Here is a 26,748-nt window from a genome sequence, read left to right on the forward strand (position 1 = left end):
CTCAAGTAAACTTGTAAAAAGTAAAGTTTCTGGTGGGGGTGGTGTGCCACATAATACAGGCAGGAAACTAAAATTTCAAATACATGTGTTTTAAGAAATAAAATTGTAACCATAATTCCTCACCTTAGCCCTTTATTTTCTAAGCAAGTGTTTGTCATCTTTTAAAAGGCTACAGGAAAATTTAAGCCTTTCCTACGCAGTCAAGTGTAAATTTATCATGTACGCTGCACAAGTTCAGTAACAGGAATAGCAATTAAAATACCTTCCTTACATTGGAAAGTCTCAGGAGGCAATGAGAATAAGCAAATGTAGAAAACAGTATGAATTCACCCTTTGTATAATAAAACAGCCAGTCCTGGTGAAATAACACCCTGTTTAATTAGGTTTTTATAATATAAATTCAGAATTACAGTGACACAGATTTTGAATCATTAACTTTATTTGTCACTCTATATAGATATTGGTCCATTTCCACATGAACAGTAGCAATCATCCACTAACACTTAATAGTCTACAGATTGAAGCCGTATCACGCACAAACCAGAGTAACTTCACAGGGGGAAAGTTACGGAAATAAAAATATTTTATATTCATGCTTCAAGATATCCCCCACAGATTTGTTTTTATATATCTAATTACAAGCATCTATATTCCACAAAGCTAGTCTCTTCTGAAATCAACATAGTATTTTTAATATTTTTAATATCTCTACTAAACCACACGGATCACCAAACTTGCAGACGAGATTAAAAACAGCTAGCTTGCCACTCATATTCACTTCTAGAACTAAGCGATTGTATAAGCATATCCAATATTTTTTGGGCTGCTCTTAATTAGCATACTTCCTCCTGTCTCAGAGATATTTACATCAGATCAAGACATTTACAAATAGTTCATAGTGAATAACAGCTGAACTAGGTAGCCTGTGCAAGGAACTCAAGCATTTGAAAGCTTCTCTAAGAAACCCAGTGCATTCTCCAACACGAATAACACAACTATTCTAAGTGGTTTACATTTCTTTCAGTGCGTATTTCCACATATATTAAATGGAATGAAATTACGTTATTAAATGGCTATGTCAACAATATTTGAGCATATTATGGAATCTATATCACAATTCAACTTGTCAACACTATAAATCACTCTAAGAACAATAGGCACACACAAAATAGAGAACAAAATCTATGTTTTCTTTTTAAATAAATTTAAGGTATACTGTCTACTTTAAACAACACTAAAAGATATACTTTAACAAAACAGCGAATTACCTAACCTGTTGTTTAAGTCTAGCATAAGGAAAATTCAATCCATTCGAATCTTCTGGTTTGTCATCCTATAGATGATGCTATCATATCCAGGATCCATATTCCAAATGTTGTAAGAGGTGATTATCACAGCCAAGGCCAAGCCGAGCATAATCCATAGTACCAAGTTGAAAACCACTGAATACTCCAAATTATACTTATACGCGAGGTTATAGGGACTTTGGGTGTTCTACAAATGAAGAAAGGAAATATATCAATAGGAAAGAACTTTAAGATTAAAACATCATTCTGATTAAATGTCTATAATTTGCTATCTATCTAACAGACACTTCCTAAGTGGAGTAATAGCTGCCTATCCACCTGTGGAGAAGCCAGGAACAGGCAGCTTCCTGGAGAAAACAATGGTACTGGTACTAAAAGAAGAAAGACCAACTTGGTGAGAAATTTCCGTGGTAACCAATGCAACTGAAGGTTTGCAGATCCTGTGATCTATAAGCCTAGACCCAAACAAAAACATCTGGATGTGAACCAAGAGACATGCACAAGACTACCTTCAACACAATGAACAATTGGGGCCTGTTCAGACAGTAGAGCACTGAGCAGGAAGATGACTCAGCACCACTGATATTTGTTTGTTTGGGTTTTTGAGACAGGGTTTCTCTGTGTATCCCCTAGCTGTGCTGGAACTCACTCTGCAGACCAGGCTGTAGATGAGACCCGCCTCTGCCTCCCACGTGGTGGGATTAAAGATGTACACCACCACTGCCTGGCTTCCAGTGATATTTTTTAAAAACAACACTGAGCAAAGAACATCTAAGCACGCATGCAATGTGCTTCCATTTGTACAGAATTCAAACCTGGGGAAAATGAAACACTGTTTAAGACTTTTAAGACTTTATAGGCTCAGCATGGCAGTGTACAGCTTTAATCCAAGCAGAGGCAGAAGGCTCTCTGTGAGTCTGAGCCCAGCCTGAGTTACAGGACAGCCAGGGCTACATAGAGAGACCCTGTTACCGAGAGAGGGGGGAATATGAATGAGAATATATAAATATACGTACAGTCCAATTATAAAGGAAGGAAGGAAATGCTTCACAGGATACCGGGGACAATAGGGCACGGGGGTGGCTCAGTGCTAGAGACTTGTCTACAGTGCCTGAACATCTGGTTTCTTCTCCAGCAACATTTTTAAAAAGGGGTCAAATGCAAGAGAAACATTCCCCTCTATACAAGAGAGGGTAGAGGGATAAGGGGACCTGCCAAGAGCAAGCATTCCCTCTTAATACAGTGGTGTATTTACCCTTCAATTATATTGAAGATTAGCTAGAGTAGAAAACGTGATGTTGCAGCTGTCTTTTCCCTGTTGAAGTGGTATTCATGTCAGGCCTTGGGGGTGGGGATCAATTCCTTGTGTACACTGTCTGAAAAGCTAAATGTATTCTTGGAAAAGACATCATTTGGGACACGTCTGTCATTCACCCTGGCTAGAAAATTTCCAAAGTAGGGCAATGGCAGGAGAGGAGGCTGGAACTAGGGAAGCTATGGAGAATCTGGACTCGAACCTATGTACATGCAGGGAGACACCACTGACCAATTTCAGGCAGAAAGTAAGGGGTACAATCAGACTTGCCTTATAAACAAAGATAACATAGCCTGGTGTGGTGGTGGTGGTGGCGGCGGCAGCAGCAGCGGTGGTGGCATACACCTTTGATTTCAGCACCCAGGAGATCGGGGGCAGCCTGGTCTACACAAGGAACTCCAGGATAGCTATGGCTACATAGTGAGACCCTGTCTCAAAACAAAGTCAAACCTAACTGATGACAGTACATGATATGGGAAGGGCCGGCTGGAACGTAGAGGGACAAGGTAGGAAACTTGAGGACAAGGGGTGTCTGGCAGTGTTCCTACTGTATACCAGCACCCGGCATTCTGTGCATACCCAGCAGACAGGTCTTTAAGTTGCTACTGCTGTTTTAATTTTCCTAAGGAACAAATGTAGAGAAATCGAAAGCCTGTGTATACTTGGCAAGTGTTCTACATATCCAAAGTCTTTTTTTTTTTTTTTTTTTTTTTTTTTTAGTTTTTGCTTTATTGAGATGGTTGACTTGCTATTCAGCCCTGGCTAGCCTGAATTTAAAAATCCTCCTGCCTCCACCTCCAGAATTCTGGGATTACAGATGTGTGCCCTCATGCCCGACTTAATTCCTTAAGCTCTGACCACAGCTTAAAGTAACAGAAGACTGACCTCAACTGGAAGAGAGAAGAGGAGATGATGGGCCCACAGCTATGCGCCCCTTCCCGTGGGGAGCTCAAAGCTGACACAAAGGACTTTACACCGTTAAGCCCCTTTCTTGGATTTATGAACATTTTTGCTGAATTGGTTCCATTTCATGTGCATTTTGAGTGTGTATGCATTGCACAGAATTTCTCAATCTTCACTAAAGTCTAATCTGAGACCACCACGTACTCAGAAGAAACATCAGATGGGAACCTCTTGTCTTCCGTGAAGTAGGACACACTAGCACACAGCCAACGCTACTGTGAATGTAGGGTGTGATGACACTGATGGTAGGTGCCCAACCACACTGAAAAGATATTCCAAGGACTGATTCAGACCCAAATACATACATGCTAATCAATTCTCTATGTCTTATCTGTAATGTCCATGTTATTTGATGTTCTGGGAGTCTAATTTTTATGTTTCTTGGTCAATGAGCCCTGCCCATGGTTTCTCCTCTTTTGAGTTTGTATTTGGAGAACTAGCTGTGGGGGTCTCTCTGCACTGTGTACTGGCAGCAAGGACTAGCAGAGGATTACATTTACTTCAGCTCAGTATCAGAGAGCTGCCATTGGTCTGGGAGCAGTTTTATGTTAACTTCACAATTGGAGGTTTCCTAAGGCAATATAAATTTAACCCTCAAATCCATATAAAGGAAGCCCTGTGATCAACAATGCCCCAGGAAGTAAGCCCTGCTCCTAGTGCACAGGGAGACCACTGAGTGTCTTTCTGGTTTTTTTTTTTTTTTTTTTTTTTTTTTGCTGGTAGGCAAACAATTTGTGGTAGTTTGAATATACTTGGCCCATAGGAGGTGGTACTGTTAGAAGGCGTGGTCTTGTAGGAGGAAGTGTGTCACCAAAGGGTGGACTTTGAAGCTCCACCCAGTGCAGAAGAGGCACTTTTCTCCTGGCTGCAGTGAGCACTGAGATGCCGAACTCTCAGCTCCTCCCTTGCCATGTCTGCCTGGATGCTGTCTTGATAATGGACGAAACCTTGAAACCTGTAAGCCAGCCCCAATTAAATGTTGTCCTGTATAAGAGTTGCCTTGGTCATGGTGTCTCTTCACAGCAGTAAAACCCTAAGACACTATTGCTATTCCCCTTTATTGCAGGTGCAGCTGTTTCTGCCTCCCTGACTTTACCAGGAAGTATTAGCTCCAATCTCCCAGAAAGCCGAAGCCTCTTGGCACACCCAACAGGCGGACTGCTAACTACAGGTTCCTCCTCTTTACTTTGTAGGAATGCCTTATTTGAGAGCTGAGCTATGCATTTGAAACTTTATTTTTTATCTAGAACTTCTAAGTTTACTAGTGGAAACTGAAGAGAAGGAAGAAAGAACTCCAGGTCTTTCTTGTGGCTTTTTTTTTGTAACACAGTCTTGTTATATAGCCGAACCTGGCCTTGAATTGACACCAAACCTTGTGGTGGTTTGAATATGCTTGGTCCAGGGAGTAGCACTATTATTTGGTGTAGACCTGTTGGAGGAAATGTGTCACTGTGGGGGTGGGCAATGAGACCCTCCTCCTAACCACATGGGAGCCAGTCTCCTGTTTGCCTTTGGATGAAGACATAGAACTCTTAGTTCCTTCAGCCTCATGCCTAACTAGATGCTGCCATGCTCCTGCCTTGATGATAATGCGCTGACCCTCTGAACCTGTAAGCCAGCCCCAATTAAATGCTGTCCTTTACAAGAGTTTCCTTGGTCATGGTGTCTGTTCACAGCAGTAAAATCCTAACTAAAATAGAAGTTGGTAGCAGGGACTAGACCTGACCATGCTTTTGTTTGGAAGAACGTAGTTTTGGGGATTTTGGATTTGGAACGCAGTGGAATGCTTTAAGTGGGTTTAATGGGCTATCCTAGTAGGCATATGGAAGACTTTGTTGCTGAGGGTGATTTGAACTGAGGAAGCCTGGCTCTAGGGGTTTCAGAAGAAAAGAATTTTAATATGTGGCCAAAGGACTGTTCTTGTGATATTTTGGTAAAGAATGTGGCTGCTTTTTGCCCTTTTCTGAAAAGTCTAACTGAGGCTGAGGTGAAAAGATTTATAGTAATTGTACTGACAAAGGAAGTCTCAAAAAAAAACCAGCAGAGACTTTGTTCTCTGGTTAAGTCTCATAAAGAGCACTTTGAACAAGTGTAACAAGCTGAGAAAGGAAACATAAAATTTATGGTTCAAGTAATAATGAGGCCAGGAAGTGAAACGGAGCTGAATCCTTTGTTCCAGGAGATAAACAGATTGAGGGAGTGCTGACTTTGTGACCCAGCTAAGCTTAGGTCCAAGCAAAGTAGTACAAGCCTTTAATCTCCGGAGACAGAGGCATGCAGATCTCTGAGTTCAAGGCCACTCTGGTACAGAGCAAACTTCAGGCCAAGAAAAGCTTAAATCCAGGTGTGGTGGTACATGCCTTTAATCCCAGCATTCAGGAGACAAAGCCTGTAGAGATCTCCAAATTCAAGGTCAATCTACAAAGCAAGTTTCAGGACAGCCAAGCTTAGGCAGTCAGGGAGTTGGAAAACAGAGAGCTGGTGATAATGTAATACAACAAGAGGTCATGTTTCAGCCCCAGCAAGCAGCAGAACTCTGCAACTTTGGCCATGTGGCTCTGGCTTTAGAGTCAAGAACAGAAGGGATTACTGAAACAACTGATGTTTGTTTTAGTTAGGGTTTTACTGCTGTGAACAGACACCATGACCAAAGCAACTCTTACAAGGATACCATTTAATTGGGGCTGGCTTACAGGTTCAGAGGGTCAGTCCATTATCAACAGGGCAGGAGCATGGCATCATCTAGGCAGGCATAGTACAGGAGGAACTGAGAGCTCTACATCTTCATCTGAAGGCTGCTAGCAGAATACTAGCTTCCAGGCACCTAGGATGAGGGTCTCATAGCCCACACCCACAGTGACACACCTACTTCAACAGGACCATTCCTTCTAATAGTGCCACTACTCCCTGGGCTGAGCATATACAAATTATCACAATGTTGGTTAGCTGGAGCTAAGAAATTAGCAGTGATTAAGAAGAGACCAGCATCATTGAGGTGAAAACCATTTTGGAAGTGTTTTCTGAGAGCACAAAGAAGCTGTGTTTCAGAGATAGCCAAGGTTGTACCTTCTGCTGCAGCTGGACTTGGTAATGTGTAAGAGTCACCCAGGTGGTACTGGTTTTGAAGGCATGAAAGGGTCATGGGGAGCAGCTGAGGCTTGACTGTGAGAGGCCATGGAAGGCCATTGGTGAAGGTGCAGCCTCAGTTGCAGTTGAGGGCCCAGGACTGAAAGGTCATGTAAAGAAGCCGAGGCCTGGCATCATGAAGGGAGCCTGTGAGAGGCTATGGGTGAAACCTGGATGCAGTGGGAGACCCCAGTGTATTGGAGTTGGCCAGTACCATGGGATGATCACCAAGAACATCAGCAGCAGTGGAGTGGAGTCAACCAGAGCCTAGAGTGCTACAGAGGGCAGAGCTGGAGAAGTGACCCAAGCCCTTTGGAGGAATCCAGAAGATCACGTGTACATCTCAGACATTGAAGACCCCAAAATGTTAAAGATGCCAGAGCTGTGGGATACCTGCTAAGGACAGCTGCTAACAGGGAGTGGAACCAGCCCAGGAGAAAGAAGTTTGTTGGAGTCAACAAAGATGAAAAAGGAATTGGAGCTCTGAAGACCACTTTGACATAAGACATGGAGACACAGAATTTGGAGTTTTCCCAGCTGGTTTCCTGTCTTGCTTTGGAAATTACAGTTCAGTGATTGGATGAATCTCAGAAAAGACTTTGAACTTTGAACTTTTAACATTGTTGAGACTGCTATAGACTATGGGACTTTGGAAGTTGGATTAACTGTATTCTGCATTATGCTATGGCTAGGCATGGCCCCCATACACTCATGTGTTTGAACAGGCCTATGGGTGCCAGGGAATGGAATGTGGTGGGTTTGAATATGCTTGGCTCAGGGAGTGGCACTATTAGGAGGTGTGGCTTTGTTGGAGGGAGTGTGTCACTGTGGGGATGGGCAATGAGACCCTCCTTCTAACCACATGGGAGCCAGTCTTCTCTTGTCTGCCTTTGGATGAAGACATAGAACTCAGCCTCACGTCTGCCTGGATGCTGCCATGTACCCACCTTGATGATAATGGAGCGAATCTCTGAACCTGTAAGCCAGTCCCAATTAAATGTTGTCCTTATAAGAATTGCCTTGGTCATGGTGTCTGTTCACAGCAGTAAAACTCTAAGACAATCCTCCTGCCTTACCTTTCTGAGTTTGAATTCTATGTATGAGCCATCATGCCTCACTGAAATGCAGTCTTAAGCAGATACCTTTCTATCTCAGTTGGATCGGGAAGGCAACAATCGCCAGCCAGTCATCTCTAGACTGCCTTAAATCGGTACTGGCTATATATAGGTGTTTTACTACATCTCTCATGCTAATCCTTAAGACAGAGCATGGAGGACCCTGTAAAGGTGCCCAAAGGGGCAGATACACAAACTACTGTGTATCTGATGGCAGCAAGTGGTGTGGCCAACCATAACAATTTTTTGTTTTTTCTTAGACAAAGTCTCATGTAGCCCAACTCATGTTAGCTTTGAACCCATCCTGTAGGTAAGGATGGACTTTAAAGTCCTTGATTTTCCTGCTTTGACCTCCCAGATGCAGGCTGGGATTACAGGTGTGAGCTGTCAGGTCAGTCTAGTGACAGCTGCAGCTGTTCCCATCAAGGTCAAGTGTGCTGAGGCTTTGTGTGTGAGAGAACATGTACCCTGACACACATTTCACCATGGGCAGCAAGCTTTTCTCTGACCCTCTATGTCACTGGGTCTCAACCTTCCTAATGCTGCCACCCTTTCATACCATTCCTTGTGTTGTGGGGTACTGTAATTTTGCTCCTGTTGTGAAGTGTAATGCAGATACCTGTGTTTTTCGATGATTTTAGGCCACCTCTGTGAAAGGGTCATTCAACCGCCAAAGGGGTTGTGACCACTGGCTGCTCATTGTGCTTTCAGTCAAAGCAAGGTCAATACTGAAATACTGATAACTAAATTAAAATTATAAAGAGGTGTATACAGAGGGTCCCAGAAACTGAGGGACTGGATCAAAAAATAATATGTCTCTAGAAAAGCAGAATCCAGAAGCTGAGAGAGGCACACCACTCCCTCTCATTAACTTCTCATGGTTCCTTAACATTAACTATCTTAAACAGCACTGAAAGGTTTACTTTCCTTCCCAGTTGAATATTTTCTGTTTTTTTTTTTCTGTAGGAGGTTATGAAGACAAGGTCTCATATAGGCCAGGCTGACCTGAAAGTCATTGTGTAGTTAAACATGACCCTCAATTCCTAGGCCTTCTGTCTTTACCTCCCAAATGCTAGGATTACAGGCCTACACCATCACCCCCGGCTTCAAGATTTCTAATTTCTTAATTACATTTTATTTATTTTGTGTGTATATGTATGCAAGTGTGTGGGTCTGGAGGTCAGAGGTCAATTTTCAAGAGTCCCTTTGTCTCTTTCTACCATGCAGGTCCTGAGAATCAAACTCAGATTGCCAGGCCTATGGCAAGTACCTTTACTCACTGTTACATTTTGCTGGCAGCCCGGGCTCTTATTCTTTAAAGTAAGCTAATTTCAAGCTTTAAAGCAGGAGCCAAACACTTACTCACCTCTTGTTTTGTCTCAAGGATGGTCCTTGACTTCCTCACAAGGGTTGTGTCGAATGATTTGACAGTCACTAACTCTACCACTGCGTTCCCACCATAGAGACTGTACATGTCATCTGCAAACTGAAAGTCAGTTATTAACATCATGACTAATGGCAAAATACATACATTTTGTTTACATTTGTATCTTTGACTAAAAAAAAAAATTTTAAACTGTCCCTTGGTATTCACGGGGAACTGGTTCTAGAACTTTCTACAGATTCTGAACTATATACTCTTACATGTGCATAGAACCTATGCATAGCACCCTGTATATCCTAAATCATCTCTAGGATATATACATCACTTAACATTATTGGAATGCTATATATTGATTAGGGACTAAAGACAAGGATTATGGCTATAAATGTAATATTCATGGTATTATTTCAAAAAATATATACATTGTGGAATGGATAAATTAGCAAAATTAACACATACACTACCTTACATACTGATCAATTTTGTGTCTGGACAAATACACATTTGTTAAAATTATTTGTAGCTTTACAAATAATTGCATATTATGCAATATTAATACACACTAATACAAATGTGTTTAAGCTTTAATATACAGTGTCTCAGATAGGAAAAAGCCTTACAGGTTTGCTTATGTTAAAATAGTCAGTAAAGAGTTAAGCCTTAATATACACTCACATATTTAAATAAAATTAGGGATCGAACTTGATGGCATAGAAAGCTGGAGTGGAAAGCAAGAAGGAGAAATGAAGAAATCTGCCCAAGTGCTCTCTGTTACTCATGGACCTCACAGGTTTATCAATGAAGCGTCTGTTTCTACAACTTTCACTTATTGGTAAACTCCCATTTATTACACATCAACTGCGGGAAGCCTACTGTGCTACTGTGCTTAATGAGAGTTTCAGATGGGGTGAGGAAAACACTAGACAGACGGACAGTGGAGACAGTTTTGCACGAAGTATAAATATATGTAACACGACTGAGGCAGACTTACAAATGGTTCAAATGGAATGCTTTAGGTTATACCAATTGTCAGAATTAACAAACGCACAGTGCTGCCACTGCTAGCATTGGAAAAAGAGTCCAAACACACACTTTTTAAAAATTGAGGATAGGTTGATGTTGGTCTTTTGGTGTCTTACCATGTAGCCCAGATAGGTCTCAAACATGTAATCCTCCTGCTTTCACCTCTAAGTGCTGGGATTAGAGACATATGCTGCCATACGTCCCCAAATCCACCTCCGACCCTACACCATTCTTTACTTGTTATGGTGGTGTTACTGGGAATTGAACTTAGGGCCTCACACATGGTAGGTAAGCACTCTGACACTGAGCTATATCCCCTACCCCACCCCTACACTCTCCTTAGACATAAGAATTAGAGAACCTTCAAAGAATCAAGCAATCTTTCAGTTGGACTGAGTTGGCTCAGGGGTGGAGTGATTGCTTGACTAGCGTGTGAGAGACCCAAGAGTTCCACCCTTGCGCAGAGGAAAAGAGAAAAGGCTTCAACCAATAGCATTCCTCAAAAGATTTCTCTACCAAGAGACTCAAATGGTCACATGCCACCCCCTCTACCAGCAGCATTGCTATTTACCTTTTGAAGAGCATCAACGAGAATTCTAGAAGCATCCCTGAATTGTTCAGAGTCTTCCCCGTACCGCTTCCCGAGTTCATCCAAACCTGCCAGCTCCAGTGAATACAAGTCGGGAGAATGATCCTTGGCTAGGTGCTTATGACGAGACAACTTCGAACAAACAAATAGAACAAATGAACAAATGAGATGTCAAATGCAACCGAGTGACACCTTGAATACGTTAGCCGGCCACAGAACCCACACTAGTGCACCGCTGCCCTCAAATAGTTTAGAATGGCAGTGAAGAGAACTTCTTTAAATGAGTTTCTGATAAATTCAATACATATCTCATTGCTTAACTTTAAAAACTTAGATGTGAGATAAGGCATGAAGCAGTAACTGATTGGATGGATATGGTGTGAGGAATTCACAAACCATCAGTGTCTTCTTCCTGCATACCCTCCCAGACCACTGCCCTGGCCCCCAGCATGAAGCTTTCAAACTCCTTGAACCAAGCCCTGACAAAAAGGTTTGGCAAAGCACTTCAGAAACTAGCAGACAAGTAAGAAGATCTATTTCAGTCATGAAGATGACTTTAAAAACCACTTACTAAAAGACAACTCGCAGCTACATTTTTTTCCCTTTTCGATGTTGGTTAACACTATTAATCATCCATATCAATCTTCTTATTTTTTACCCACAGCTATGGATGCTGGAATTAAGTCCTAATGTCTGACAAGGAATAGATAGCCAAATTATAACTACAGCTAGGGTAGTTTTATTCCTAGGCCTACCTTCTTTGAGGATTTATGGCCTCTCCCAAGGGAAGAAATGCAGAAGAAACAGCTACTAACACTAGACAGAGGTCAGCGTTCGCTAGGCCACCAATAGTTTCTCAGTGTTCACGGGATCATAAACCTGGGGCACACTTAAGCTTTTTAACTGCCCTCATTTTATTGAAAGATTTTCTAAGAAGCAAAACAGACAACAGGACTTGAGAGTCCGGGCAGCCTACTTACCAAACTTGAAATGTCATGCAGCACTTGCAGTTCAGAAAGAAAGAGCAGGTCAACCTTGAGAGACCAAAGAGTGGACACTGCTTTAAATACACATCAGACATCTGTACTTCCATTTATCAAGTAAAGGACAACATAGTGCAGATCCTAATCGAGTAAATGGACAGTATTCTCCTCCCTTTGTAGGTCCGCTGTGATTGAAATGAGGCAGCTCAGTGGTAGAGAAATGCTCGGTATGTGCGAAGCCCTGGGCTCAAGGTCCGGTACCAGAAAAGGATGTACATAAAACATCATTTCCTACCAAAAAGGTGATGGTCACTCTCTAGTCCAGTGACTACCACTTGATAGCTCTACTTCTAAGGAAACTGTGCTCCCTGGGGGGAGCGAGGGATCCTGATATATATATACTATCTTAAGATCCTACCAGTGGACCAGTTTACTTTCTTGCCTTGAACACTTTCCAAAGCAGAGAATTAAGAATGGTGGCTCCTAGCTACCCACAATGGCTATAAAGGACAAGAACCAAAAGCAGGGGTGGCTGGCAGGCATGGTGGTGCATGTCTTTAACCCCAGTACCCAAAGAGAGGCAGGCACATCTCTGGAGTCTGAGGTCAGCCTCATGTAAACAGTAAGTCCCAGGCCAGCTAAAGAGTAAGTGTAGCTCCAAAGAAAATCACCAAACAAAGCAGGTGCGTCTCTCTGCTGCAGCATCCTGAGTACATGCAAAAAATATTAGCAACATATTAGCAACAGCTGTGAATAATGACATCGAGTCACCAGATCGTCACAGCTCAACCAACCTTCAGGAAGACTGGTTTGTGGCCTGTCTGGATCAACTGGCAACACTGGTGGGAGAATGGAGAGTATTTACTGAATGGCAATTCAGAGAAGGTGTGTTTATTCACAAATACCGCACCATCGGAAGAAGAACGTCCTCCAGCAGTAAAAGAGCCCAATTCCTCATTCTCTACCACTTTCAGTCTTGCTAAGGTTCCAGGTAGTATATGAAATGGGAATTTAATAATGATGTTTCTTTGATTCACTCAACAACTGAACCACTTACTTCATTATTCCGACTCAGAGAATTGAGGGGGAGTGAGTTGAGAATGGAGTTCTCTTGAAACAGGCGATTCCGCAGCTGCCGCAATGTGACTGAAAGGTCTTCGAACACCGAGTTTGCTTTCCCCACCATATACACTCTCTACAAGAAGAACCCAGAATGTTAGGTTAGCTGCCTTTCATGGATTCATTCCAACATACAGACACAGTGCACAGCATGCTTCACACAATCACTTTAAAACTGTCATTAAATCACACTTCTTTCTAAGGATCTTAAATGAAACCTTGTTACTTACCTCCTCACTGGGAGCCAACTGCAAAACTACAGGAGTTTCCTCCGAAAATAAGGAGTGAATGGAATTTGCAACACTGTCAAGACTAAAAGGAACTGCCTGAAATGCAAGAGTAAAACTGCAATTATTTTCTGGAACAAAGTGGAAAGACGAATTAGCCAGCTAGTATAATATAAGCAAGCAGCAGCCTCAGGAAGGCTCCATAACGTTTTCCATTACCCTTGCTATGTATTAACTGTGCATAGTAAAGGGTTCACTATGTGCCAGGCTTCCATATGTGCTCTGAATGTGAGGGCATCTTCTACTATCCTTCACTCTACCATCACTTCTCCTTTCCCAGGCTCTTCCCTATGCCTTCTATTATTTTTTGATTGTGTCTTTTCGTTTTGAATTTTGGTTTCTACATGAGAAAAAACATGTAATATTGACTTTCAGATTCTGTTTTTTTTTTTTCATCTAACATTGCTGCTTCTTGTTCTATTCATTTTTACCCCTGCAAATGACATAATTTTTCAACCTTCTTTATGGCTCCACATAACATTTACCAGGATTTTTTGTGGTATTTTTTCATATAACATCCTACCCAACTTTATGGGTTTTTTTCTCTCTCTTTCAAAAAAAAAAAAAAAAACCCTCCACACAAACCAAAAATCACACCAGTACTTTTGATGAAAACTTAGAAGACTCACATCTTTTCCAAATACAAGAGTCCCTTTGAGGGCACAGGAAATTAAAGAGCCCCTTAGAGGGCTAAGTCTATCTCCTAGTACCTAAATGAGAAACAATTTGCAAACATAAAAAGGCAGGTTAAACACAAATTTGTTTTGGTGTTTATTTGTATACTTTTGGAGTGAGAGGGTTTTTTTGCTTTGTTGAGACAGGGCCTCCTATAGCCCAAATTGGTCTTGAACTCAGTATGTAGCTGACAATGATCTTGAGGTCATCCTCCTACCTCTACCTGCAAATGCTAGGATTATAGGTATGTACCAATATGCTCAGCTTTGTGTACTTCACAGAGCAATACATTTGGGTTGTAACATCAATTGAACTTGTGTGTTACTGAAATTTTATCTGCTTGCATTAAAAGAGGCAGTTTAAGGAAATCTGAGATACTAAATTTCATCAAAAGAGAAGTAGGTCTCATATAATGTTCTAACAATATTTAGTGGTCATCTTCAGATAGAGGTAAGTCCCTTAGATGTATACCCCATCTCTGTGTGTCTATGTACCATTTGTGTGACTGGTTCTGGAAGCCAGAAGAGGCTGCTGGGTCTAGATTACAGAATGATTGGGAGCTGGCTGCCATGTGGGTGCTAGGAATCAAAGCCGGGTCCTTTGCAAAAGCAGTCAACGCTCTTAATTGCCAAGCCATTTCTCTAGCCCCTTGAATTTATTAAAGTGCAGCACACATACAATACAGTACACAAACCCTGCAGTAAAGAGATTTAACTACATTTACAAATAAGTACACTCTCCTAACCCACCTAGATTAAGACAAGAATACCAGCAGTGTTCCCTAAGCCGTCCACCTCTACCCTCAGGGGTGACCAAAATTTGAACTTCTATGCTATGCTGGGTTTGTTTTGTTCTACACTACTTAAAAAAAAAGATTACAAAAGAATTTTACTCTCAAAAATTATAGAAGTTCTGATATTACAGTATTAAAATAGCAAGAGGCTAGAAATAAAAGCAGTCCACTCTTTCAAACAGAGGCCTCAGGGTTGGTTTCCAGAATCCGCATAATGGCTTAAAACCATCTATAACTCAAGTTCCAGAGGATCTGACACCCTCCTTTGGCCTCCACAGGCACCAGGCAGGCATATATGTTCAGATATACATGCAGACAATATGCTCAAACACAAAAGTGGTTTTATTTATTTATTTATTTATTTATTTATTTATTTAGGTTTTTCAAGACAGGGTTTCTCTGCATAACAATGGCTGTCCTGAAACTCACTCTGTAGACTAAGCTGCCCTTGAACTCACAGAGATCTGCTGGCCTTTGCCTCCTGACTGCTGGGATTAAAGGTGTGCACTACCATCACCTGGCTACAAAAGATATTTTAAATCAGTAGTATTTTTTTTTTCAAATAAGCAGTAGCTCAAACTGGCATCAAACTTCTTATGTAGCTTCATTGCTTGCGAGCCCCCTGCCTCCACCTTACAAGTGTCTGAATTACACTGTACCCAGTGTGGTTTTGTTTTACTGGAGATTTCTTGGTGACTTTTCCTCCACTACTCCCATTATTATATTAAAGGCTACTGTCTACAAGCAGCAAATGAATGCCAATGTGGCACAGGCAGAAAGGAAGGGAAGTAGGGAAACTTTCCCGACAAAATACCAGTGGCCAAAAGCAGCTCGATCTCAGGATTTTATGACTAGAACAGACACAATGCTTTTCTTTTAGTCATGATGCATATTAACTCTTCCCAAACTTCCAAAATGAGGTCATAAGAACGAGAGGGGGAGGAGCAACTAAGCTCCCAAAAGCATGTTGTCACCAGCCTCTGCGAGTGCCTGTCTTCTGTGGCCACCTCCTTAGGCTTGGGTGGAAACATCTATGACTGTAACCTGCCTGCCTCATTCACCTAGTGGAGCAGCACGTGGGTCAGGAAAGTTGGAGGCTGATGGGTACAGCCTAGTAATCAACCTGAAGAAGCTAATGAATGAGTTAAATGCCAGATATGGGAGGAAAAGAAATAATTATATAGTCTATATAGTAATTATATAGACTCCTAAGTGCAAAGGGTAAAAAAAAAAAAAAAAGCCTGGGTGATTGGATCATAATAACTTTTCCCACACTGTTTTAGAGAGCTTTGCATGGTTGTCCAAGAATTTCTTCATCAGGATCACTTGAAACTACAACAGTTAGCCGACAAAAGGAAGCCTTGCCAAGTAGAATTTAAAGGTTATTTCTGCCTTTAGATTGTGTGTATGTATTGTTCCCTGGACCTTCCATCTCTTTCCCCATTTTCTTCCAAGATAATCAGAAGTAGCCAATCAAGGTCAATCAGTAAAGTGAGCCCTTGTCATAGCTTCTCATGCAAAGTGATGCTATTTTACTTCAAAATGTTTAGTTTGGATGGGGCTCAGCTGGTAGAGTGCTTGTTATATATGAAGCCCTAGGTTTATTTAATTCCTAGCACCACATACACTGGTGGTGCATGCCTGGTAACACAGAGTTCAAGGCCAACCTGGGTTACATGAGACCTTGTCTCAAAAATCAAATTTGGGGTTCTATGCTAATAAACTTTAAATGGTGCTCTGGATTTTATATATTTGTGCATAAATGAAATAGATATGCATTAATGAAACACATGGTGATTTGTCCTGGCGAATCTGCCTTTCTGAGGTAGCTGGAGCTTTACTAGTCTTCTTCCCAAGAACAAATGGGAGCATTTTATTGTCCCTAGCCTTCTGCAGAAAAGAAAATTTCACTGTCAACTCCTGCTCACGGTACCCTCCTCTTTGGCACCCTGTTGGCAATAGTGTGCCACTGGAGTGGCCTTGCAGAACATAGATTTGTGCCCTTCTGAGAGTGCTCCCTCTGCTTTTGCTTTGAAGATGTAAGCCCTCGGCTTCCTGCTCAGTCCATCCCTCCACCCCACCATCATGACTATTATCCCTCTGGAACCATAAGCCCGAAAGCCCTTCTATAAGTTGCCTTGGTCATAGTAGACTATCACAGCAGTAGAAAAGGAACACGAGGCAGCTTCTCTTAATTCAGAACTCTCCTCCATTGAATATGACCACAGTCTAGTAAACTTACAACCACCATGTAATTTTTTTTTTGTCAAAAGGAACTACTTTCAAAAGAATTTCAAAGGTGCCGGGCAGTGGTGGCGCACGCCTTTAATCCCAGCACTTGGGAGGCAGAGGCAGGTGGATTTCTGAGTTCGAGGCCAGCCTGGTCTACAGAGTGAGTTCCAGGACAGCCAAGGCTATACAGAGAAACCCTGTCTCGGGAAAAAAAAAAAAGAATTTCAAAGGTAATTGTGCTTTAGAGAGGTTGTACTCAAAAAAGAGGTATATTTAGACTATAATTCGCTTTTTAAATGAGAAAACAAGCAAGATAATAAAGACAGTTCAAAGAAAGATGCAGAGATTAAAATTGCATATGCACACACAAACACAGGCAAATTCAATGGAGATAGTGGGATAAGATTGCATATGGAATACTGACATAATATTTAAGAGAATAAGACTAACCTTGAGAGCTGTTTATACTATTACAGAGAAATCATTTGCATTCATGTCAATTGACAGAAAGTCTCCAGTGCACCAAGTTTACATAAGAAATACTCACATTCTCCAAAGGGTAGGAGATGACGCTGCCTGTGGGGAGAGCCAGTTTATCTACCCCCTTCACCATCACCATAATGGTAGCCCGTGGCCGGTGAAATAGGTTACCCACGGCAAGCCCTGGCCAAGACAGGTCCTAAAGATTGAAATGCACAAAACACTTCTTAATTCTCAAATATGGAAACTATCTCCCCAGTAACACCTAATAACCAGAGTGAAGGAGTCTGGGGATGACACTGGCTGGGAATGCTCAAAGGCGACATAAGGCATCTTATTGAAGCAACAGCTACAATCTCCTAAGGAGGGTCATGGATGCCTGCCTTCTTTATATTCTTAAAACTGTACTTATCAGAACGTTCACTCACAACTTTTGTGTAAAAAAGCAAGCAAGTAAACAAACCCCACGTCTGCATTTTTCCAGCCTGTGAACTGTTACTTTCTTCCCCTGACTTCTTCCTTTATGGACAGCATTGCTTTTACCTTGCAGAGACAGCAAGAGCTGTCAAACTGTTCTCTCTCTACTAAGCACTTTATACATAAAATGCCTTTAACAGTGACTCATGTTGCCTTACTGATAATTATTTCTGAAGCTTACTGGAACAGTCATTTATAGTCAAATTTATGCTTGCAGAGAACTAGGTACGAATCTCATCCTGCAGTGTAAACAACTGAGCCTGCTCACTCAGGCTGTCCAAAGAAACCAGAGCTTGTGGGCTATACCCTTAGCCCTACTGCCAAGTAGTGCCCAAGCAGAGCTGTCAATTTTGAGAGGGCTTGGAGCCTAGAGTGACTGATGAGATCAGCAGCCAACTGATAAAGTGGTAAGAGACTGTAAAAGCAAGACGAAGTGGCAACCCCTCCTAAGTTCTGAGTTTCAGGCCTCTTGAATCAAATGGGTCCAGACCCCTCTACTACAGTTCTATTGGTAGCCAGGACTACCACAGGTCATGGCTTCATTTTAGGAAAACACAGCCACTGGCTGCATTATCTAACTTCAGATGAGACGTGTAGGCATTTTAGCGTTTGTAGCAAATTAACTGCACTGCAAAAAAAAAAAAAAAAAAAAAAAAAAAAGACACAACCTATTAATAGCAGCACACCTGTAATATGTAAATTACATTTCAATTCAAAATAAAAATATACTTAAATTACTAAAAAGATGCATCTACATGCATAAAGGTTGCCACAATGATGAACACAGGTTTATTGATAATGATGTATGAAGACTTGGTTTTAGAAGCATTTACTTAAGATCACCCCAAATACTGATGAGCCTTTAATGTTTTGTAATCTGTAGCAAATATACCTGTTTGTTGCTCTTTTGACTATAGGAAGAAATCAATAAAAAAAAAAAAACGTTTTAAAAGCAGTTACAACTACTTATTTTTAAGTACACATACTTCCTTCACAGAGAAGCCCATGGACAGTGCAGCTACATCTGGGATCCGATCTCCTGGTATAGGCCAATTTCCATTCCGGAAAACAACAGACCCTGGCGATCTTAATATGCTAAATTCATTCCCTAAAGCACCTAAGGAGAAAACAGATTGGTAAATGAATGGTCATCAGTATGTATCTTTTGCATCCACCTTGAAGTTTATTAAACATAATACATTTCCCCATTCTTTACTGGCTGAATTATATTTGGACAAAATACTGAATCATAAATCTGGAGAAATCCAGGGTGGGATTCTAGGGATGGCATGCAAGTCTTCAAGTATAGGCACATGTGCTACTGCAGATTTCAAACAGCCTAGTCCCAGATCGGAGCTACGCTCCAAGACCCATCAACAATGTCCCCCTAAAGCATCAGCTGAAAAGAACATATATTGGGTTGTAACAGGGCACATGTGTAACTATGCCAGAGAATATTCTTTTTAAAAACTAAAATTAGCAAATATTAACTATGCATAATGAGTTTCATTATGGTATTTTTATAGAGCTGTAGTGAATTTTGATCATATTCACCCATTATCCTCTCTTGCCACCTCCATTCCCATTGACACCCCCTTCCTTCCTCTTCCTAACTAACCCTCTATTTTCATGTCATTTTAGGGGGTAGTGAACCAGAGTTTAATAAGTCCTGGACACAGAGCATGGGGTAAAGAATTATTTACAGCAGCGAACCGGCGGTGGCGCAGCCCGTAAGGCATCCGCCTGCAGAGGGCGCCGGTCCGTCTGCGCCCTCTCTCTCTCTGTGGGTGTTCGAATCCTGTTCGCTCCCGCCCACCTCCTCCCACATCTCGTGGGGAAAAAAAAAAAAAGAATTATTTACAGGTGTATAAATTCCTTACCAGTGGCTACACCAGAAAATCCCCCCTCACTCCCTGCAACCATTCACTGCCTATAGCTCTTCAGGGATGGGTGAAGCCTCATAAAACTCCCTCCCCCAGCTGCTACTAACTGCCTTAGGGAAGGGTGAGGCTTCATGTGCCCTTCACAGTACAAGGCAGGGTGTTGATGGGCCCAATCTTCTGCATCTAATTACAGCTGCAGTGGCTTTAAGAGTGCGACGACAGTCTAGAAGACAGTGCCCCATAGCAGCTTTTCTTCCGGCCCTTACATTATTTTATGCATTTATTTTACATGTAAGCACGTTTGTCTGCATGTACGTCTATACACCATGGGCATGCCTGGCTCCCCCAAAGGCCAATAGAGGGTATTGGATACCCTAGAACTGGAGTTTCAGATGGCTGTGAGTCACCACGTGATTACTAGGAACTGAACTCAGGTCCTCTGGAAGAGCAGTGAGTGCTCTTAACTGCTGAGCTTCTCTCCAGCTCCAGGCTCTTATGTTGTTTGCTGCCTTTCCCATAATGTTCCCTGAACCTTGGAGGACTGAAAGAGGTTCCTTCTAATGCTGTAATACCGCCTCCACAGATGACCCTTAATAGGGGAACGTGGCAGTTTGGCAAGGATCAGACATCAGTGGCAGTTCTCTGGATTTTAAAAAGCAAAAAGTTTTTTTTCCCCTTCCTGGTACTAAAAAGGATGAAACTCTGAAATCTTTGCATTATTCTGCCACCAGACCTCTTCTCTATAACATGCAAATTTATGATGTTCCTATTTTACTACTAGGCTGGTGGGCCAGTACATCCTTACAGGTTAGTATACATCTTTGGATACAGGGGGTTTCCTTATGCCACCACATAGGCAACTTAGCGAAATGAGGACTGTCAAGGATATGTGTGTCCATGTGTGTCCAGGTGTTACCTGGTGGGGTATAAAACACTTCCGTCTTCAGAAATCAAAGTCCATTAATAGTGTTTTCAGTTGACACACCAGGATGGTGAGAAATTGTACCCTTTAATCACTAACTAATCAAAGTATACAGTATCTACAGCTAAAAAGTGAAGGGCGAGAAGCAAAGACCTCCCCTAAGGATGGATTATTGGACCCGTTCACCCATTTTCAAGTGCTCTCACTCTGTTCCATCTTCATGGTGCTGGGGATGGTCTCCAAGGCTTGAAGCAAGCTACAACAAGCACCTCACCCCTGAGCCACACCCCCGGAATGACAAGTAGCTACTAGAAACTTTTGGGTTCCTGTGAAAAAAATTAGTTCCAAGTCTAAAACCAATCTTGGCCAGGCCTTCTATGGGAAAACGAGACTTTGGTAAAGTATCAGTGTTATTCCCTTGACCTCAAGAAAGAAGTGCTTAAGCCTACACTATGGGAGTGACACAGAAAGCAACAACAGTTGGTGTTTTACTTTGGCAGTATTGACAGTAAATAAAAAGCCCCAGGCCAGTACAAATACAGTAAGACCAGTTAGGAGTTTCAATTCAGCCCAGGGCCAGAGCAACAATTTCTAAACTTTTAGCTGAAGGCAAATTAAAAAAAATTACCAGAATGGAATGGTCATCTGTAGGCAACCGAAATCTTGGTTTATTACCCAGTAAAACTGCACAGAGCCTCCAGGGCAAAATTTAAAATGTGACACCTCAGGCATCTTGAAAGCCTTACTTCACGAAGGCTGGTGAAAACAGGCAAAAAGCCTCCACTTTCCAAGAACAGACACACTTCAGGAACCTCTCTAGACATGGAGATAGCTTTGTTCTGAGATGTGGCCCCACATCTTCAACTCCATGAGACGGCATGATGTAACCGTCTCACCTTTGTGGTTTACCTTCAACCACAGCTGCCCAACACTCCTTTAGCAGCCCACTGCTCAGAAAGCCTTTGTTAGGGTCACAAGAAGGGTGACGCTGTCCAAGCTTCTGCATGTTACAGGCATCACACCTTAGGAATGCCTGGCAGAAAGCCAGCTGTCCCTTACTCAAATGCTAGCAGTGGTGTGGGAGTGCCACCTCAATTTACAAACAGTTTGCCCCAGCTTCTAGTTCTCTGAAAATCTTTTCTTTGTCCTGAACTGAAATAGGCTTCCTAACCTCCAGCTTCCTCGGCTTCATCCCTCCAGTCTCCAGCTTCACAGAGAGAGTCTACAGACTCTAGGCCACCCACTTGCTCTCCTCACCTAAAGTTGCCAGCCACAGCTCTTTACCTTCTTCTAGTCATGAGAATACCTGTTTGACTTTCTTACAGACTTTCATTCATCCGTCTAAGGAATTATTCACTTACCATTTATTGATCCAGTTTTGAGATAGATGACACAGCAAGAGATAAGCGACTATATGGAGGTAGGCAAGGATTTCAGTGTGTCTTGTTCATACATTCCCAGAGCTGAGACAGCACCTGACACTCAACTGCCTGGCAGATGTTTGCTGGGTTGATGATCAAATGAAGTCACACCCGGAACTACCGATTTCCCCTCTTATCAGCACAAAACCAAGTCCTACGTGCTGCCTACACATAAACCACTAAACACCCTAAAAGTGCTTTGCCAAAACAATAGCAGTCTCTAAATGCTTCCCTTAGGGGAAGAACCCTGGAACTATACAGTCCAGTATTTGCTTTTCTACTTCATCTCATGCTGCCTGCTTTGGCCCCCAGTCTCTGCCTACACCCTGAAACAGCACACCAAACCCTGAGATACAATTCACCCTTAATTGCCTCACTTCCCCACACATGTGACACTGAGTCCCTCTTTGAATCCCACCTTGGCCTTCATGAAGACAAGGTTCCTGGTTTTCTTTCCAATTTCTCTGACTGCTGCTGTGCTCTCTTTAAAGCTATGGTGCTGGGCTTCAGATATCAGTTCTCTCTACCTGTCTTTATAATACATATGATATACGTGTTATGTCCAACCATTGATTACAAATCTGTACTGTATTATAAAGCACATACAAAACATTTTAACCTCTGCAGTGTTCTTCCCAATGGAATCACGATATAAACCCGAGTTTAAAACATCTGACCATTCGTATTTAAAAAGATTTTTTAAAACCCACATACATGGAAATTCTAATACATATTCCCAGCACTCAACTGAATGATGAAGCACACTGTATTTGAAAGATCAGAGGACTCAAGTCTACATCGTGCTCCCCGACTGAGCCCACCTACCCCTAAGGGGGGTAAATACCCAACACACTGCCTGCTCCCAGGTTTTTATTCCCCGTCTAGCTCTCCCCCAGTCTTAGGCCTACACACTCAACACTGACATTTCTTTGTAAGTGTCACTGCCCCCTCAAATTTAACAGTTGGTTTGAATCTGGACTCACTAGCTTTCCAGAGACTTCTACAGTCTCTCTTCCTTTTAGCTGCTCGACTACTTCCTCTTTAAGCCCTTCTGCCATGCCACAGGCAATCTCTCGTTTCCGCTGCTCATTTTCCTTATTATTTCTTGACCACCCCCCACCCCACTACCATGCCCATCCCTCGCCAGGTTTGCTGCAGCTGGCTGCGTATGGCCCTGTCATACCACCATCAGTTCCAGTTTTCTCTTCTTATTTCCAAAATACAAATCTGTTTATTCACCCCTCAGCTTAAATGCCTATGCTCACTACCTAGAGTCTTTCTGGGGGGGGGTGGGAACCAAAATGTCCCCTGGCCATTTCACCAACCTGACTTCTGAGATTTCAACAAGGCCCCTGCTCTTCAGCTCTCTTTAGCCTGTGCTCACATGCACATACTGTTCCGCTTGAATTCTTTCCCCCACCTCAGCCTTTCATATCATCTTCTTGGGAGGACCCTCCCCTGGGGAACATTCCTTAAGCCTCTCCAGTCTGTGTTTGAGAAGGAGCTAATGTCCTTTCCTCAGAGACTGCACTGTCTTGTGCAGTGAGTTTCTATGAATGATGGAATGGAACTAATCAACTTTTAAAAAGGGGACAGGGGCTACTTCTGTCCTCCAGGACATCAGAGACCAAAATCAACTCCCATGGTTCCCTAGTTCTTTCTAGTTCCCTAACACTGTTTCAAAGTAAACAGTGAAATCTGAGCTCTTAACCATGTTTTCCATCAAATCACACTTAGTCATTGTGGAAAATAACACTGTACCCTCACCTGACAAGAGCCAGCAGCTCAGGCTGTTATATGAACTTAAACCATTTTAGCAAGGATAACATGTCCAGACCATGTAGAGAAATAATTGTTTTACCTTAGATAAAAACCAAACCAAAACCCAAAATCCCACTGACTCAAAATGTCATAAAGCTGAACACAGTGGCGCTAAGAAGGCAGAAGCAGTTAGATCTCTCTGAGGTCAGGGCCAGCTGGGACTTCATAAGATGTCAGGCAGTATATTAAAACACGGAATTTCAACAGATGTCCAGCTAAACTACAGTGTCAATGGAAAGGTTTTGTTTTTTAAACCGAATTAAAACAAAAAAATTCTCCCAAAATGTGTGCATGTGTGTCCATACACATGGATGTATGTGCAAGCATGTGGAATCTGAGGTCAACCTCCAGTGTCTTTCCTCAGGAACTGTCTACCCTGTCTCTCATTGGGAACTAAAGCTCATCCATTAGGCTAACAGTGGCTAGCAAGGAATTTGTAGGGACCCATCCATCTCCACCTCCCCAGCCCTGAGACTGTAAGCACACACTGCTATATCCAGTTATTTATATGGATGCTGGGGTTCGCACTCACATCCTTATGCTTTTGTGGCAAGCACTTACCAAGTTCCTTGAAGAATCTCCCAAAGTATCTTGATTAAATCAGGATGGCCTTTCCAGAGCCAACAATAACAATGAAAAGACCCTAACACTTTGGAGGCCTGAAAATATATGCAACTATTAACACAAAGGGCTTGGCACCTCCAGGGCAGAGAAGAATGTTCGTGTTCAAAACCATCACTAGATATTTTTCACTTTAACTGCCATTCCAAAAGCAGGACCGCCAGCATCTCATATAGCACAGGCACGAGGTCTCTCTGACACAAAATACACATTCCTCCTCAAGTTGCTCTCCACTTGAATTTTTTTTGAGACAGGGTTTCTCTATGTAGCCTTGGCTGTCCTGGAACTCTCTCTAGACCAGGCTGGCCTCAAACTCAGAGATCTGCCTGCCTCTGCCTCCAGAGTGCTGGGATTAAAGGTATGTGCCGCCACGACTGGCTTCACTTGACTTCTTATGTCCTATTGTCTGCAACCCCAGTCTCTGTCCCACTACAGCATTCCCTATGTGATACACATATAGTGGAAAGGCATTCCCTACTTGGAAGTCATCTGATCTGCCTTCAAATCCACCTTTGATACATCCTACCCTTGTCATGCCCGGCTTGATTTACACTCTGCAAAATGAGGATATTTTCTTCTAAGAATTATTGTAAAAGGAAATGCATTATACATGATACTCAAGCCACAGGCCAAATATCAGCTCGTTTCCACTCTTCTTATTCCATGTTAGAGAACCCAGGTTCCACTAAGAAAGCTACCATTTATTTGACATGTGACCCTAAAAGCATGACTCATACCCTACTCTCCAAATCCTTCAAATTGGGAACTGAAATCAATACTGAGAGATTGTCTTCGAGCATCTTAAGAAATAGTCATTATTTTAAAAAACGAAGACTCAACTTTGCATCCTGATATGTAGATATACAAGGGCGGTAAGGTTTCATCCGTTGTTAATAACAGCCATTAGAAATGAAGGTGGAAAAAAGACAGCAGTAGGCAGCAGCTAAATCGTGAGCTAACCTTCTCGGTAGTGGGTTGTGGTTCAACGATGTATTGAGAAATGCAAACCCATCCTCCAAAGGGCCCCGAATAGGGAAGGAGTGATCAGGCAAATGGGAGGACAGGGTCCCAACTGGCTACGCGCCTTTCCCCGAAAGGCTGATGCCCGCTCCAGAGTCCCCCAGGTGGCCCTGCCCGGCTCCAGAGACCACAAGGCCGCTCCGCTGGAACCAGATCAAGGTCCAGAATCCTGAAGAGGGCCGCCAAGCCCAGACCGCCCCCACTGCGGCCCCCGCCAGCAGCCGCGCCCGCCCAGGGTCCCCGCGCCCCCTAGTCTCCCGCAATGCTTCCCAGCTACTCACCCGGCACCAGAAAGGACAGGAGAACGACGAACACAGCCATGGTGCCAGGGCTGATGAAGGGAGATGAGCTACACGAAAAGGGACGCCGGGACTCGAGCGAGCACCGCAACCCGACCGAGTGACGCGCTCCCGAAGGTTCCGATCCCCAAGCCCCTCCCCCTTAGCCACTCCAAGACAAGGTCTCGGCCAATCGCCAGCTACGCCGCTATACGAGAAAGACGTAGCCTGGGTGACGTCGGCAATTGGGGCGGGGACCAGCGTGAAGAGTGCAATGCTCTGCCAATAGGAGTCGATGATTTTAAGAGCAGGGCGGTTCTGTCCCGCCGGCCCACAATGACCGGTCACGAGATGAAGGGTAGGGCCCGCGGTTAGAGCAGGTGGCCCCACTGGTTGCAGGTTCTCAAAAGCCCACAGTGAGGTTTACTCCCGGGTGTGGACCCTTTGTCCAACCTTCGGTGACGATTTTCAACAGCAGCATCGATCTTTCCTGATCTTGCGCCTCCTGCCCGCTGCAACTGACAGCTATGGAAAGCGCTGGGCTAGCTCAGGTTTTGCTCTCCGGAGTACACAGACGTTCAGTACCTGCGGAAAGGAAGCCTTGGCACCTGGGGGAATCCCTGCCCGCCTAGTAGAGGTGCTACTTAAAATATAGAACTCCTGCTTGAATCTGAGTTCTAAAGAGTAATTTTTAGTGTGTCTGAAATATTATTTTATTTATTTTTATGTATACGAAGTAGCCATTGTCTGAAAGTCAAATATAACTTGGTATCCTGGTTTTTGATTTACAGTATCTAACAACCCTGCCTCCAGACACTGCATATGCAAGAAGTGATCCGATAGAGTATTAATTATTTCATTCGGTCCTCCCTTGGTTTCTAACCTGGGCAAGGTGTTCAGAGAGGCTATGTGAT

The 26,748-nt window shown here is 42.9% G+C and overlaps 1 protein-coding gene across 1 annotated transcript; it reads right to left on the reverse strand.

Moving 5' to 3' along the window:
• Positions 1-356: 356 nt before the first annotated feature.
• Atp6ap2 (ATPase H+ transporting accessory protein 2) lies at positions 357-26,003 on the reverse strand. Its single transcript, XM_034485876.2, has 9 exons — positions 25,838-26,003; positions 18,855-18,985; positions 17,459-17,590; positions 13,155-13,250; positions 12,863-13,000; positions 11,803-11,856; positions 10,805-10,954; positions 9,193-9,312; positions 357-1,494 (listed from the first exon to the last, which is right to left on the reverse strand). The coding sequence occupies exons 1-9, from the start codon at positions 25,875-25,877 to the stop codon at positions 1,303-1,305; spliced, it is 1,053 nt and encodes a 350-aa protein (XP_034341767.1). The 5' UTR covers positions 25,878-26,003; the 3' UTR covers positions 357-1,302.
• Positions 26,004-26,748: the final 745 nt, after the last annotated feature.

This window comes from Arvicanthis niloticus, chromosome X, assembly GCF_011762505.2.
Source record: "Arvicanthis niloticus isolate mArvNil1 chromosome X, mArvNil1.pat.X, whole genome shotgun sequence".
NCBI classification, from domain to species: Eukaryota; Metazoa; Chordata; class Mammalia; order Rodentia; family Muridae; genus Arvicanthis; species Arvicanthis niloticus.

Bases quoted from the DNA above. Each gene is read 5' to 3' on its own strand.
- Atp6ap2 (XM_034485876.2), bottom strand. From the start codon at position 25,877: ATGGCTGTGTTCGTCGTTCTCCTGTCCTTTCTGGTGCCGG. The intron at 13,251-17,458 runs GTGAGTATTTCT...CTTGCATTTCAG, and splicing joins TCTCCTACCCTTTGGAGAAT to GCAGTTCCTTTTAGTCTTGA. The intron at 11,857-12,862 runs GTAAGTGGTTCA...TGGTCTCTCAAG, and splicing joins CTCTGAGTCGGAATAATGAA to GTTGACCTGCTCTTTCTTTC.